The 16,960-nt window shown below is 39.5% G+C and overlaps 1 protein-coding gene across 1 annotated transcript in view; it reads left to right on the top strand.

Annotated features, from left to right (window-relative positions):
- The first annotated feature begins 1,907 nt into the window (after positions 1-1,907).
- TACC3 (transforming acidic coiled-coil containing protein 3) overlaps positions 1,908-16,960 on the top strand; it is a 25,542-nt gene continuing 10,489 nt past the window's right edge. The window contains 11 exon segments of the mRNA XM_078148393.1: positions 1,908-2,081; positions 5,259-5,421; positions 5,593-5,738; positions 6,533-7,624; positions 8,502-8,577; positions 10,391-10,418; positions 10,421-10,549; positions 13,181-13,233; positions 13,406-13,512; positions 13,955-14,042; positions 15,536-15,685. Of these exon segments, the coding sequence (XP_078004519.1) occupies positions 5,260-5,421; positions 5,593-5,738; positions 6,533-7,624; positions 8,502-8,577; positions 10,391-10,418; positions 10,421-10,549; positions 13,181-13,233; positions 13,406-13,512; positions 13,955-14,042; positions 15,536-15,685 (2,031 nt within the window). The 5' untranslated portion in view covers positions 1,908-2,081; position 5,259.

Here is a 16,960-nt window from a genome sequence, read left to right as displayed (position 1 = left end):
TGCAACTTTTTTTGTTTCTTTAATTAAAATTAAAAAAGATTTTTTGGTAATTTTTTATTTTAAACTTAATTTTTTTCTTTTAAAAAATTTTTCATTAATTTATTTTTATTTATCGACAATCCCTTCCATAAGCTTTTGAGTTTAAAATTTTTCTCCCTCTCCTTCCCCCTTCCCTCCTCAAGACGGCACACAATCTGACATAGGCTTTACATAACATTCCTATTAAACATATTTTCACATTAGTCATGTTGTAAGGAAGAATTAGAACCAATAGGAGGAACCACAAGAAAGAGGAAACGAAACAAAACAGAAGAAAAAAATAGCAAATAGGATGCTTTGATCTGCATTCAAACTCCATAGTTCTTTCTTTGGATGTAGATAGCATTGTCCATCATGAGACTTTTGGAGATGTCTTAGATCCTTGCATTGCTGAGAAGGGCTAAGTCTATCAACATTAGTCATCATGCAATGTGGCTGTTACTGTGTATCACATTCTGGTTCTGCTCACTTCACTCAGCATCAGTCCATACAAGTCTTTCCAGGTTTTTCTGAAGTCAGCCTATTCATTTTTTATAGCGCAACAGTATTCCATCACATTCATATACCACAACTTATTCAGCCATTCCCCAATTGATGAGCATCCCCTCAATGTCCAAATCTTTGCCACCACAAAAAGAGCTGCTATAAATATTTTTGTATGTGTGGGTCATTTTAGGGTGCTATTGCTGGGTCAAAGGGTGTGCACATTTTTATAGCCCTTTGGGCATAGTTCCGAATTGCTCTCCAAAATGGTTGGATTATTTCACAACTCCACCAACAATGCATTAGTGTTCCAATTTTCCCACATCTTCTCCAACATTTATCATTTCCTGTTTTGTCATGTTGGCCAATCTGATAGGTGTGATGTGGTACCTCAGAGTTGTTTTGATTTACATTTCTCTCATCAATAGTGATTTAGAGCATTTTTCATATGACTATAGTTGACTTTAATTTCTTCATCTGAGAACTGCCTGTTCATATCCTTTGACCATTTATCAATTGGGGAATGACTTGTATTCTTATAAATTTGACTTAATTCTCTAGAGGCCCTTATAAGAGAGACTGGTTGGAAAAATTCTTTCCCACTTTTCTGCTTCCCTCCTAATCTTGGTTGCATTGGCTTTGTGCAAAAACTTTTCAATTTAATGTAATCAAAATTATCCATTTTGCATTTTGTAATGTTCTCTGTCTCCTGTTGGGTCATGAATTCTTCTGTTCTCCATAAATCTGACAGGTAAACTATTCCTTGCTCTCCCAGTTTGCTTATGGTTATCAGTCTTTATATCTAAATCATGAAACCATTTTGACTTTATTTTGGTATATGGTGTGAGATTTTGGTCTATGCCTAGTCCTCTGCCATACTCTTTTCCAGTTTTTCCCAGCAGTTTTTGTCAAATAGTGAGTTCTTATCCCAGAAGCTGGGGTCTTTGGATTTATGAAATAGTGGATTAGAAGAGTCATTGACTACTGTCTTGCATACTTAACCTGTTCCACTGATCCACTACTCTATGCCTATATTTTATTGTATACTCTATACTTATATTTATATACTCTATACCTATATTTTCAGCGTCTTTTTAATGGCAAAAATCTTATGGTTCTGACCTTGTGATCTACAGAGAAGTCCCACTATTCAGACTTCATTTCCCAGGCTTTATTTACCTCGTGCCCGGAAACGGAACTTAATCAGCTCCCAGCAACACCACTTCCTCCTAGAGGCTGCGAGGTACCCGCTTGTGAGGAAGAGCGGGAGCGGGGGCGGGGCTTGCGGTGACGCACGCGTGCAGGGAACGGAGTCTGCGCGTGTCCTCCGCGCACGTGCTTCCTGGTCAGCACTCTGATTGGCTGAAAGGGACCGACCGTTCCTATTTGAATCTCGGCGGCGCGGGGAGGACCTTTGGAGGCGTAGTCGGCGCCGTTGCTCAGCACTCCCAGGCTAGCCAAGGCTCCGAGCCCCGGCGTTTTCCCGGTCCCCGTACCCCGCCCGGGATCCCTTCTTCTCCCTCGTCTGCGCTCACGGCCTACGAGCCAAAGCCCGGCAGGTAGGAGCGTCGTGTCTCCCTGTCCCTGCCCCTCTCCGTGCAGGGTCGATGGTTATTCCGAGGCGGCGGCTCTCTGGAGGGTGGGCGAGGTCCGGGGTCTCTGGGAGCTGGGGGGGAGCGGGGGGGGAAGGGGAAAAGACCCCAGGACCCACCCAGGCCAACCCCCATATTTCACAAAAGCAGCCTGAATAGAGAGAGCAGGCCTTGGGAGTCAGCAAGACCCGAGTTCGAGTGCCACTTCTGGCACTAATCAGCCGGGTCCCCCTGGGCACCCCTCGGACCTCTCAGAACTGCGGTTTCGCTATTTAGAGGCAGCTCGGTGGCACAGTGCACAAAAGTCGGGAGGACCTGGCTTCAAATGCAGCCTCAGATACTTACTAGCTCTGTGACCTTGGGCAAGTCTCTCAACCTCCGCCTGCCTCGGTTTCCTTATCTATAAAATAGGAATGACAATAACAGCACCTACCCCTTAGGGTTGTTGCGGGGCGGGGGGGGGGGTCACTTGAGATAGCAAAGGTTAAACCCTTATCAGCGTGCCTGGAATTTAATAGGTGCTTAATAAATACTTATCCTCCCCATCCCCGATTGGTAAAAGGGGTAATAATTGTACATACTTCTCCCTGGGTTTTTGTGAGGCTCATATAAGTAAAGGACTTTGCAACTCTTTAAAGCAAAGCGCTATATAAACGCCAGTCACTACTCTTATTCTACGAAAAAAAAATAGTTCTTATTTCTTTGCAGCTGAGTTCAGATGTAAACAGTCCAGGGTTTTTTCTGGCCATCCTGCTGTTATTGCTTTATATTGAATGCCCTGTGGCCTGTTGCACAGGTGGATATAATTACTGCTTTTTGTATTTGAATAAAAGTATTAGGATGTAAACTTACTTTTTGTGAACTCCTGGAGAAAGACTTCTGCCGGACCAGAGGATGGGCATTTCATCCTGTTTCCACGTGATTTTGACCTCCTGTGCTAGGTCTGTTTTGGAAAGCTTTTGGTTTCTTTTCTTTTCTGGGAGGCGTTAGAAGAGAGTGGGAATACACTCATTTGGGGAGTGATTGCTGATAATGTTTTCCTTTTGTCAGTCAGCTGACATTTATTAAACACCTGCCATGTGCCAGACACTGGGCTAAGCGCTGGGGATTCCGAGAAAGGCAAAAAACAAAAAATAGAAACAAAAAACCCAGTCCCTGTTCTCTAGGAGCTCACAGTATGATGAGGAGAGAATTTGCAAACAAGATGTAATCAGGATAAATTGGGGGCAGTCTCAGAGGAAAGGCACCAGAATTAAGAAGTATTGGGAAAGGCTTCTTGCAGAAGGTGGGTCCTTAGCTGAAGTTTGAAGGGAAACTAGGGAAGCCAGAAGGTGAAGATGCAGAGGAATAGTATTCCAGGCATGGGGGACAGCTGCTAGAAATGCTGGGGAGATGAAGTGCTCTGGGCCAGAAATAGCAAGAAAGTCAATGGATTCATTTACTGGTTTTATGCTCTATCTTGCTTTGGTTTCTATTAGTATGGTAATAACTGAATATCTAGATGCAAGATGACTTTAGGAACTCAAGTTTCACACCGAGGTGGGGGGGCTCAAGATATGTGGGTGTACACTTAAACAGAAGATTTGCTTTTATGAGCAGGAACCCACATCTTTGAAGTCCTAGTGCTGGTCGCCACAAGGGTGATCTTCCTCATGGGCAGATGACAAAGGTGCTTTGGGAGGCAGGAAGATTTGGTTTCAAATCCATCCTTTGATACTTGCTAGCTTGTGTGACTGTGGGCAAGTCATTGAACCTGTCTTTTCCTCAGATTCTCATCTGTAAAATGGGGATAATAAAAGCACTTAGGTCCAGGGTTGTGAGGATCCAGTGAGATAATATTTGTAAAGTGCTTGGCACAGTGCCTTGGCATATAGTAAGAGCTATTACTCTTTCTAAGTGGTTAGTTAAAGAGCACAAACACCTTCTCAGAGCAGGTAGCTGAGCTGATCATTGAATGAAGGTCAAAATTCTGAGAGGCAGAGTTGTTGAAGGGAGTGTGTCCTAGGAATGGGCAGTTGGAATGTTGAGTTGTGGGTAGTTAGTGGTTTAATTTGGTTGGAAATGCACAAAGGGAAATACATGGGGGAAAAAAGGCTGGAAAGGTAAGTTGGAGTCAGATTATGGAGGGCCTTAAATGCTATGCTGTAGAGCCTATGTTTTATTCCAGAGTCAGTGGGAAGTCACTAGGGATTTTGAGCAGGAAAGGGACATAATTAGATCTGTCTTAGATGATTTTTGCACTTGTGTAGAGAATGAATTGGAGAGAGGAGAGCCTGGAAGGTATTAACATAGGAGATGGAGTGCAGTGGGTGAGGAGTAGACAGAAGATTAACTTAATTAGACTATAGAATTTGGGAAGGGGAGTAATTTATAATGTGTCTGGAAAGGTAGATTAGGGCCAGGTGGTAAAGAGCTTTCAAAGGCAAACAGGTGTTTATATTTTATAATGGGGTGGGTAGGGAACCAGCCAGGAGAGTTTGAATAGTGGAGTGAGGTGGTCAGGTCTAATATATAGTTTGGGGGCAGCTAGATGGTGCAGTGGATAGAGCACTGGCCCTGAAGTCAGGAGGACCTGAGTTCAAATGTGGCTTCAGACCAAACACTTGACACTTACTAGCTGTGTGACCTTGGGCAAGTCACTTAACCCCAATTGCCTAAAAGCAAAAAAACAAACTAATACATAGTTTGTAGAGCCTCTTCTCTTCTCTGAAAATTGGGTCACTGATTCCTGAGAACTAGAAAACCAAGTGTGGCTCTTATATTCCCAAACAGATTTGTTGAGCCCCATCCTCTTTGTGGAGGTTATTCCTGAAGTGTGAAGGCCAGGTAGGTAGTGTGGTTGGGTAGGTAGCTTTGTGATTTAGATGAGTTGATTAGTTAATCAAGTCTGAGTTATGTGAAGGCAAATTTGGGTAAACTTTACGGTTCTACTTTTCTTGGCAATAGAGGCTAAAGGCATGAATTGCTGGATTGTGTAACTATAAGATCTGCTATACTTAGGTAGAATATCACGCCCTGAAATACGTTGGCCCTCGAGTTTATATGGTTAAGCTCGCCCATTCTATTCCTGTTAAGATTATCTGAAAGACCAGCTGTTTCTGTGACAACTCCTTACATTGTTATGTGGATGGCTTGCTTTTCCAGAATGAGTCTGCAGATCGTAAATGACGAAAATGTTAGTGGTGATATAACTGCAGAAACTTGTGACTTCCTGTTTTCACCACCGGAGCTAACAGGAAGATCGTCAGCTTTTCGTACATCCCAGAAAGAAAATGTGCCACCAAAAAATATAGCAAAAGCTATGAAAGTAAGTGTGTTTTGTTTTTGAGTTTAAAACCATTGTCTTCAGTGGTCTTTTTGGGGGCCTACTCTTTTCTAATGAGAGAAACAGGAATGATGCCGACGCTAGTGTTGAAGGCCTTTGAATTATTTAAGAGTTAACTCTTGTTCTCTCTCCCTTTCCTTTCTTTATAAACAGGTAACTTTTCAAACTCCTTTGCGGGATCCACAGACAAACAGAATTTTAAGCCCAACCATGGCAGGTAAACTTGAGAACTCTTTTACTTTGGGTGATTGTACAGATGACTTAAAGAATTCTCACCCTCCTGCATCAAGAGATGAAAAGTAAGTTTGGGCCAAGCCATTATCTGATTTCAGGTTCTCTTGGCTAGATGTAGGGGTAATAGAGGTGGGGTGACAACTTTTTCTTGATTGCAACATCATAACTTGATCAGATATTGATGTGGTTGATATATTATGACATATCACAATTGACTTAGTTCCAAAGCTCATAATACAGAAACTCTTTGCTAGTAGAAAACAACCAGGAATTATATATTTGGATGGAGTGAAGGGAGCCTTCAGTTTCTCTCCACAAATTACACTCCTGCATTGTTCTGCTAACAATTCCATAGTCTCATTTTACAGTTATATCTCTGTCCTCAAGCTGTTTCCTGTTTCAGTTTCATATTCCCACTTCTATCCTTTTTCTTCCCCTACCTTGCTTCTGCCTTGGCATACATACATGAATATACTATCCTCCAAACCTTTGCTATCTTGCTGATTTCTCTGTTGATAATCTGAGTCTGTTTTAACTTTAGCGTCCACCTTCAAAGGTGGACAAGATGGAGAAATTTGGGTTTGATGGGAGAGAAAATTATACGTAGAACTAGTTGAACGTCTGACTCCAAAACAGATCAGTAAATGAAGTCGTTGCCTAGCATCTGGTGCACCTCATTGTCAGTAGTAGGTGACATTACCTATAAATGTTACTTCTGAGTGGCATTGTACTGTAGGTTAAATCTCTATGCCAAGTGGAGATTTGGGCAAATATATTATGCTTGTAAATAAGTTCTTTCAAATGAATTTAAAAAATCTTGAAGCTCTGTATTTTTATTTTTATTTTTATTTTTTGAAAGAAATCAGCAAATAGCTAAGGAAGCGGATAGGAAAATTGTGAATGAAGAGCCTCAAAGACAAGAAACATATCCTGCCCCTTATCCAGATGATCTGTTGCCAGTGAAAAGCAGTGGCTCCTACAGTATTGACTTGGATGGTCTGGAGGATTTTGATCCGTTCATAAACTCATCCCACATTCCGAGTTCTTTTGAAAGTTTGTTAAAGCCTCCAGTAGTAACTGACTCTGAAGTTCTTTTAGGAGAAATTAACTATTATTCATTGAATGATACTTTTCCACTTACTTCTGAAGGCTTTAAAGAGTCCCCAGAAATAAAATCTTCTAGAAGCCCTGGAAAAATCTCAGAGAAAAGTTGTGATAGTATAAGATCTGCTTCATTGACTGACAAAAGCACAAATGAAATAAATAGAAAATCAGCGTTACAGGATGAGTTGAATGGCAGTGTGGTAACCCAGAATCTTATTATGAATGAAGTGGTATCCAGTATGGAGGAACGGAAGTTATCTTTGGACTCTGGACAGCCTGAAGAACCAGTTTCTAATATAGCACATGATATCCAGCCTGCCAGTGTATCAACACATTTGCCAGCTGGTAACTCAGACTTTGTGAGCAATGATGAAAAAAAGATGATTGATTCTGAATCACCAAATCTTCCCCTTGTGGAAGAGAAGCCTGTGGAAGTGGTTGGGCCTTTGAAAGGCCAGCCTATAAAACTAGAATTTGACTTTTCTGAGAACATTACTGTCAAGCCACCACCAAGTAAACTAAGGAAGGGGCCTGTAATAAAACCTCTTTCCAAGAAACCTTCTGCAGCCCAAGAAAAAGTGACAAAAAACATGGCAAAGGAAAGCAAATGTCAGGATAAAGAAAATATGGACCCTCTTCCAAAAGGATGTTATGATTTAGATTGGGACAAGCTTAATGATCCAAACTTTGACCCATTTGGAAAAAAATGTAAGCCTTCCACTTTTGATCACCAGGAATCTGGTAATGAAACCGTTCAGCTTCAAGAGAATCACGTAGCACAGGAGGACTGTCTTTCCAGGGAGGAGCAGAATAGTGTGATTGTTATTGATGACATTCCTAGAAGTCAGTAAGTAAAGTTCCTTAATGGGTGGGCTGTCTGCTGTATTATCAGAATTTTGGGATTTCTATAAGAATTTCACGTTATTATTAAAACTTTGTAGTTTATAAAATTCATTTAATATGTTAATCAAATTCTGAACTTGTCTCTAAAAATAGCAAACTTCATTTCCCTTCTGACGGGAAGGCTGGAGCTTTATTATTGAGAGTTTAAATTGACTGTTGAGGGAGGAAAAAGACTTGACCTGTGAGCTGATTTTGGCATTTTAATTATTCCGCTTTGAAGAATATACCATTAGAATTTAGTGGCATTTCTACATAAGTATGATTTTTTTTTTAAGGCAATTGGGGTTAAGTGACTTGCCTAGAGTCACACAGCTAGTAAGTGTTAAGTGTTTGATCTGAGGCCGGATTTGAACTCGGGTACTCCTGACTTGAGGCCCAATGCTCTATCCACTGCACCACCTAGCTGCCCCAGTACGATTCTTTAATATAGATTTTGTAGAAAACTTACTCAATTTCTGATTAGTAACCTATTGTGAATAAATGTTGGGCCTACTATATTTCTATTGTTGTTGATATTTCAGAGTGTGGTTAGAGTTGTTATACTGCTTTTTTTTTTAAGGCCACAATAAGTCTATTTTCTGTGGTCTAATTAAAAGTGCTCATTTACTAAAAGTCTAATATGAGAGGTGACATCAGAATTTTCTTATTGTTATACCTGTAACTTTTGTTGTACCTATCAAGCTGACTCTCCCTTTGTCTTTGAGTATCCAGCCTAGATTGATACAAGTATAATCAAACCGTTACTAGCATATTCTAGGCTTATATGGTCAGTTTCAAATCTTTATTGACTATTCATTTTGAACTTGTTATATTGTCTTCAGGCAGGTTATTACCCCTATCGCTGCAGCTGAATCTATGCTTCCAGTAGGAACAGAAACTTTGATAGCAGGGGATCAGGTATGGTGTATTTCATTGTAGCAAGATAGAGGGACTACAAAGGTTGTTTTCCCACTCTGTGTCCTTAGTTGGGAGTATTGGAGGTTATTTATCTTTTCATTCCTTTTGATAGGTAGAGGCAGACGATCTCCGACACCTGGTACTATATAGTGTAATTGTGTAGAGATGTGATATGTGGCTTATCATATGTAATGGAATCTTTATGTTTAGATACGGCGTTATATTTCCTACAAATGCATATATACACATGTAGGCAGCATGTTATATATGCATGTGTGTGTGTTGGAGTGTACCAGTATGCTGTGCTTCTGCTGCCTTCCATATGCCCTTTACCTCTACCCTCACTCCCTCTCAGATATGTTTTTTTAATATCTATATCTATATCTATGTCTATAGATATAGATATATATCGATATATCTATCTCTATATCTCTATATCTCTCTCTCTCTCTCTCTCCTTGGTAGAATGTTCACAATCAATGTCTGATCATCAAAAAGTTTATTTCTGTTTTTCAACCAATTGAAAGGTTTTTTTTCCCTCTGTTCTATCATTTCTTTTGAAAATGAGAACTTTTAAAAATGTGTGAACAGATGCCAAAAGTTGACTGAAGTTACTGTTTTGTGAATCCTTAAGAGCTTAAATATTGTTTGTAGGATTAATGGGTTTGTATGATCTATATTTTATTTTTATTTAATAAAATTTTTACTCATACTGTTGTCTCAGTATAAACCTGTAGGCTTTCATTATCATGATTGCAAATTAGCAGCAGTCTACAGAAAGGCTTTAGACTCTAAGCTTATGTAAGTATTTTTAAAATTACTTTAACAATTATCCAGCAAGCTATCTTCTACTTATATCGTTTCCCCTAATTCAGGCAGCATGAATCTTTACTTAAATCTGGGGTAGCTCCAAACATAAAGTGCCATTTGTTGCCTTCCTTACTGATTAGTATTCCAAATTTTATTTTTAAATTTTTCACCCTAGATCTACAACTTAAAAATCCCATGTCCTCTATGGTACTCTCTCTGCTTACTACCATGGAAGGAAAATATTTAGAATTAATTTAAGTCAGAATTAGCAGGCATTTAGAGCACTTGCTTTCTTCTAGGAACTTTACTGGGAAATGAGCATTCAAAGTTAAAAATGAAATATTTCATGACCTTGAAGATTTTATCATATTCTCTTTTGGGGGGGGAAGGGGTGTGGAACTGAGCTCGTGCATGTGTCTTATAAAATAGATACAAGATCCTTTTTTGTAGGGAAGCACTGGCAGCTGGTAGGGGCCAGAAAAGGTCTTAAGTAGGAGGTGCTTGAACAAAAAGTTGAAGGAAACTAGGTGTGCTTCTGTTTGGGCCTGAGGGGCAGTCTGCCCAAGGTATGGGTAGGAGATGGCATCTGGAGTGTGGGAGGACCATCAAGCAGGCCAACTTGTTGGGACCACAGAATCCAGTGTTAAGTTACTTACAAGAGCTGTTTCCCCTACCAGTTTTATCTATATTTCAAGATGAAGTTTTGGGAAGCAGAGCCTGAAGGGAAAGAATGTGAATCCTTTACGTGTAGCCTCCCAGATGTTTTGGGAGATTTTGATTGGGAAAGGAAATAGCCTCTTCTCAGATCCTTTTTCAGCACACAGGGTCTGTGTGTAATCGTATGCTTGTCAGGAGCAAGACTCATTTCCATTCTTTGTACTCATATGGTAAAGGCCTTCAATTAATGTTTAAGTTACTATTTTAAGTTTTTAGAGAGAACACACAATTGTCACGTGATGTTTGGTTCCGTAGGACCAAGATTTAACTCTGAAACTATTTTTAGGAGAAAAGAGAGAATTCTGCAGGTACGTCAGTGACACAAACAGTCAAGTTAGCCCATCGTTAGCCACTGGCTCTGAACTCCCCCAGAAGGATGAATTAGACGCAAATGTCAAGATAGAAACTGCCAGATCTGAAGAGGACTTCAGATCTCCTTCACAAGGTAAATGGCACTCTAGGAAATATCTCATTTACCTTAAAAATTAGTCGATCTTGAGTATTATCTAAGAATGCTTGCTTTCAAACTTGTCAATTTCAACCAACAACAGTTATTAAGTACTGCCTGTGCCAGGCACTGGGAAAACAGACAAAAATGCAGGCTCTCTGTCTTCCAGGAGGTTACATTCTGCCTGGAGGGAATGCAGCATGTACTAAGATAAGTAGTGCTAGGTACTTTGACCAAGGGGAGAATGTTAACCTTCAGGGAGATTTGAGGATTGTCGAAAGAAAAGGGTTGAAGAGGGGATGTATTTTCAGGGTGGTGGAGGATGGCTTGGGCAGATGGGTACAGGTGGGATAGAACAAGCATAGGGAAAAGTGTGGTATGGCTGGAAAGGTATGCTAGAGCCAGCTTGTGGGCATGGTCTGTTTCTTACCCCTCTGGGTCATATATCCAGGAGTGCAATTGCTGGGCTAAATAAAGGGTACAGTTTGATACTTTTTTTCCCCCATGTAGTTCCAAGTGGTTTTCCAGAATAGTAGGACCAATTCATGATTTCACAGTCCATTGATGTGCCTGTGTTTTATTGTTGATCTTTCTCTTTTGGCAGGTTCAGAATCATTCCTATCTTTTTATCCCTAGTGCCTGGCAGTTAATTGGTGCTTGCTTGATTTATTTTTATTTTTGTTTATTTTTTGCTTGCTTGATTTTTAAGGTGATAGGGTTAGAATCTAAGTTTCAAGGGATTGAAGAGGAAGTGGTGAAATAGAGGTCCTCCCCTCCCCTCCATAACTCTTCTTAGGAATTGTTTTTTAAATTAAGGATGTTGGAGACTTGAGCAGGTTTGTAGGTAGTAGATAAAAGTAGGGCAAGTTCTTGAAGTAGGCTGGAGATGATAGAAGTGAGGACACAATAGGAGAGCTAGCCTTGGCAGTGAGAAGGGCCACCCGTTCATCGGAGACCAGAGCCAAGGAGGCAAGGAGGAGTAAAGATGGAGAAAAGGGGTAAGGAGGGCACTCGAGGATGGCCTTGAAGACAAAGAATAGGCAGAGTGAAACAAAGGAGGAAAGGCTAAGAGATTGATTAGAGATGAGAGTTTGAGTACAGCATTGACAGATTTTTGTCATTGTACCCAAATTGTACAGATCTGACCAGAGTGGGGGCAACATGTAAAGAGAATGATGCCAGCGACATTAGTACCATTTGGTAGACCTACATATATTTAGTAACCAAATTTCCCCACAATTTATTTGGGGAAAGTAATTTTAAAAAAACAATTTTTATTAATTTTTAGTTTTCAACATTCACTTCCATAAGATTTTGAGTTTTAAATTTTCTCCCACTCCCTCTCCTCACTTCGCAAGATGGCGTGCAGCCTGATATAGGCTCTACCTATACATTCACGTAGAGCGTATTTTCACATTAATCATGTTGTGAAGAATTAGAACCAATGGGAGGAACCATGAGAATGAAGAATCGATAACAAAACAACAAAAGAAAAGGAGAGCAATAGTTCTTTCTCTGGATGTGGATAGCATTTTCCATTGTGAGTCTTTTGGAGATGTCTTAGAGCCTTGCATTGCTGAAAAGGCCTAAGTCTATCAAAGTCAGTTGTCGTAGTACAGTGTGGCTGTTACTGTGTGCAGTGTTCTCCTGGTTCTGCTCACTTTACTCAGCATCAGTTCTTGTAAGTCTTGGGGAAAGTAATTGTAAAATAATGATTATAACATATACTTTTAAACCCTTTGTATTGTATATTGTTCATCCTCTACTGCCTGTGTTTACTACCTTTTTTATTTTTTTGAGCCAGTAAATATCTTTTAGGCATTGGAAGACAATGCTAATTGAGCCTATGTTCAGGGTTTTCAAAGACTGGATAAGAGGGCAAGATATTAGATGGAGATCTGTTTTTAAGTCTCTAGGTGATCACATTTACAAAAAATAAGGGCTGCCTTGGTTAGAATTGTAATTTCTTTTTTATTTTCATAAAGACTAGTCTGATTAAGTGTTTCTAATATCCACTGCTACTCATAATATGAATTTAAAGACTTAATATCTTGATCTTAATATTTCTTCAACTAAGACGTATGTTCTATAGAAAAATATTTGAACAGATGAATAAATAAGGCTAAATGTCAGCTTGATGGAGTGGAGAGCATGCTGGGTGTGAATCCTGTTCTGCCATTTATTATATACTGTGTGACCTTGGGCAGGTCATTTAGTCTCTGGGCAATAGTTTTCTCCTCTGTTAAAGCAGGAGGTTGGACTAAATGACATCTCAGGTTCCCTCCTGCGTCAAATCTATGATCCTCCATTTAATTCTGCCAGGCTAACATATTTGGTTATATGTCAGCCGTCTTTTGCACATTAGTATTAATTATTTCAGTCTCTTAGGTTTCACTTCCTAGTGCAGTTTCTGCTAAGGATTTGAATTGGGAGAATTTAACAGATCATTTATATATGCCTAATGTAATAGGCACTTGTCTGTAAGTTTTCTTTTTAGCTGAGAATTAAATTTTAGGATGTGTCTGGAATTTACTTGGTGTTGTAAGTGTTGGTAGAGGTTCGGGCAAAGGGCAGTCTTTAAAGTGTAATGTCATTTGAAATACTTTATTGGTGAATTTTATTCTTCAGTTTTAGGTACGGGTATCGAAATTGACTATTTGGAACAGTTTGGAACTTCTTCAGTAAGTATATGATCTATTAAAAACTGGAACCTGATATAATTTAAACACATGGTTTGATATAGGGATGTTTTTATTTCTGATTGCAAGTCCTAAACCAAAAACATCTGTGAGGTGATTGGATTGTGTATAGCAGTTTAGCTAATTTTGGGGGTCTTTTCTTTTGTCTCCTTAGTTTAAGGAATCTGCCTTGAGAAAGCAGTCCTTGTATCTTAAATTTGACCCACTACTGAAAGACAGCCCCAACAAACCGGCCCATGTAACTACTGAAATAACAGATAGGTGAGACGATTTTCTTTTTCTGGATGTTTATTTCAACAAACTCATGCTTTCGGTGGCCAAGGTGCTCTCCCACATGTTGGGGATCAGAGCTACAACTAGGAATTTTTTCTGCTTGGGGGAAACAGTTGGAGGCTGTAGTGGCATGCAGAAGATGGTGTGAGTCCAGGTGTACCTGGGCTGGAGAAGAGAGCACCTAAGACTGCCTACAGTTCCCCTGCAGACACAGAATAACTAGGGGTTTTGTTTTCTTTCAACCAGAGCAAGTAATTCTTGAAGCCCTACTAAGGTCATAGAGTTGCAGGCTGCATTGGGGGAGGGAGGACCTGCCCAGATAACATCTTTCTTTTGAGAATGTGAAATACTGCCATATTTGTGAGCACTGGGGGCCTAATAAGAAGTGAATTAAGTCTAAAAAAGCATATTCTTTTTTTTTTTTCTCAAGCCTTCTGGACATAAGCAAGCAATCTCAGAAAAATCAGCATGATGCAAAACTTGATGAATTTGACTTCCTAGGAACACTTAATATTCCTGTAAGTGGTTAAATTTATTCTTTAAAAAAAATTCAGAAGATTTGAATTCTACCATTAGTTAACTGTGTTAGTTTGCCCTTTTTTGATGGGGGGAGAGGTAGGGGAAGGAGGAATACGTTTCCTGGGTCTCTTTCCTCTTTTGAGGCATTTGGGCTAGATTTTTTAGTAGCTATAGTAATATTTTTAAAGGAGGAGAAAAAACTATATTCTAATTGAAGGTTTTGCTTGGTGACTTTTACTGTTAATTACTGAAAACCAATGAGAAATGTTTGAATTGGGCATGTCAAGAAAGCCAGATTATATCTAAGGATATTTTAAATATCATTTTCAAGAATACTGTTCAAAAACAACCTCTTAGTGTTTAATAACATTCCCTGTCACCATTATGAAGCACTAGTAAACAATAAAAATCTCTCTTTTAGAATGCTTTTGTCCAGTCTTGTGGGCAGTTTGGTGTCATAGGACATTGGAAATGGACCCACAATATTAGGTTTGGATTCCAGGTCTGCTTCTTAATAATTCTGACCTTGGGCGGCAAGTCATTACATTCTCCTTGCATGTAAAATGAGGGAGTTTGACGGGTTCTTTAAGGCCCTTTCCAGCTCCCAGTCCTGGATTCTTAATCTGGAAGTCATCTGGACTCCGCATTACAGGCCCATCATCTCCTTGCTACTGAGTTACTCTTCAGTGGAGGTGTTTTTGGGATCTGGGCAGTCGCTCACTCTATTCTTGTATTAGGTAAGATTAGAGGCCTGTAAAGGACTACGACTGGTTTTTTCTGACCCTGTATGCCTTAGCACTTTGGTTGAGAGTTTGGAGGGATAAGGAAAACTGCTGAAACTAGTCGTTTTTGTTTCTTTTAATTATTGGTGAAAGTTTAGGGACTAGGAGATCAGAAGAAAAAAGAAACTAAATATAGTCAAAAATGATTAGATTTGGGGTTTTGGTTGATAAGGATAACAGTGTCCTATCCTGTAGTAGATGAGTAAATGAAAGCTCACTTTGACACCAGCTCTTCTTTGTTTTGTGGGTTACAGGGATTAAGTTTTGTTTTGAACTCTAAAGTTGGAAGAATTTTTCCACCTGTGAAGAAATTTGTCTTTTTATTTTGAAGTACAAATTTCAGGCCAAAGCAAATAAAACTTGAGTTTTCAAGTGACAATTGAAGCAAAATTTTTGCTTTTTTTTTTTTTTTAATTGTGAGGCAGTTGGGGTTAAGTGACTTGCCCAGGGTCACACAGCTAGAAGTGTCAGGTGTCTGAGGCCCAATTTCAACCCAGGTCCTCCTGACTTCCGAGGCCGGAGCTCTATCCACTGTGCCACCTACCTGCCCCTAGAGGAAAAATTTTTTAAAGATAAGCCTAGACCTTGACAACTTTTGGTTAATACATGAGAAAATGCTTGTCCCATGTGGTTTTTTGGTTCATTTAGCTCCCTCAATTTCTTGTTTCCTGCCCTGACAGTTTGTGTCACACATCATTATTTTTCCACAGGTAATAGGACCTCCTCCTCCTGATGGACCGGAATGCTTGGGTGTTCCTGTGACAGTCACAGATTGTTCTGTTTCAGTAGATGCAATTATAGATGTATTGAAGTACAGCCAGAAAGACATGGATGTGGCTGTAGAAAAAGTCAAACAAGAAGTAAGATGAAATGACTTAATTACTTTTAAAGTTTTAGTATTTCTTTTTAGATATGCCAAATAGTTTTAACTCTAGCTAATTTTTAGTTATGTGACTAAGGAATTAAGTTGATAACAAAGAACTATGAAATCTATGGATTGTTTACTTATTAGTTTCACATTTTTTACTTAAAATGTTCTGTTTCTTCCTCTAGCTTTTTAAAAATTGCATGAATATCCATTCCTAGCCTAGGGACAAAGATATTTTTAAGAGTCACATTTTAAAAATACATTGGAAATATATTTATTTGAGGGTGGGTGGGTGGGAGGGTGGAGTTGGGGGAAGAACTTGATTATGAGATCTCAAACATTCAGGACAAAGAAAATGAATATTAAAGTCTTATAGCCATAGACCTATCTTACATTTTGTACAAGTCAATATAAAATACCCATTTTAATATGAGTATTGGTCAAAATGGCTTGTTTTTCTAAGTCAGAAGTACCTTGTTTTATCAGTGTCTCTGCATGGAATGAATGAAAAAGCATTTGAAATAAAATTTTTTTTATTTTTAACCTCCCCCTCCTCTTTTTTTTTTTTTGATTTTGCATTCTGAAGAAGAAACATTTATTAACCCCTGTCCTTTAGGTTTGCTTTTCCTTGCTTTCTCAAATATGATGGTCAAAAGGATGAAATCAGTTCTTTTCTTCCACCTAACTTCATTCCCCAAATTACTGCTATAAAGACTCCAGCTTAGTTTAAATTATTTTTATTCAAACATCTATGAGCTTCAGGAAAACTGACACAGTACAGGACAGCAAAAGGATTATTATGCCACACCTCCTCGTTCATTGTCTCTTAATGAAAGTTTCATTTGAATGCATATAAAGAAAAGAATGTCACCTCTGGCCACAAACATTTATCAAACACTTACTGGGCACATCTAGTGGCGTGGGCCAGGCCCATGACCTGGCAGTTATCCTTGACGCGTTCTTTCTTCCCTCTCCTCTCATCCAGTGAGTTGTCTTGATATCATCTCTTCATTCCCTCTCCCACTGTCACGATCGCAGTCACAGCTCCTTGCTTAACTAGGATGCCGTCTTCCTTACACTGCTTCTTTGTTCTGCCCTGGCATCATCTTTCCTGTGCCTAAATTTGGCCATGACATTTCTTTGTTCCCGGAGCAGATGTCAGACTCCTTTTGGCTGTGTCATTCATGGTTCTCCACAATGGCAGCCCATCGCATTTGTATCTCCATCCTAGAACTCTTCATTGGGAAAAATGCCTTTTGATTTAAGG

Source organism: Phascolarctos cinereus, unplaced genomic scaffold, assembly GCF_003287225.1.
Source record: "Phascolarctos cinereus isolate Bilbo 61053 unplaced genomic scaffold, phaCin_HiC Scaffold_9;HRSCAF=440, whole genome shotgun sequence".
Taxonomy (NCBI): domain Eukaryota; kingdom Metazoa; phylum Chordata; class Mammalia; order Diprotodontia; family Phascolarctidae; genus Phascolarctos; species Phascolarctos cinereus.
The sequence above is the reverse complement of the archived record's forward strand: the minus strand, read 5'-3'. Positions and strand labels throughout refer to the sequence as shown.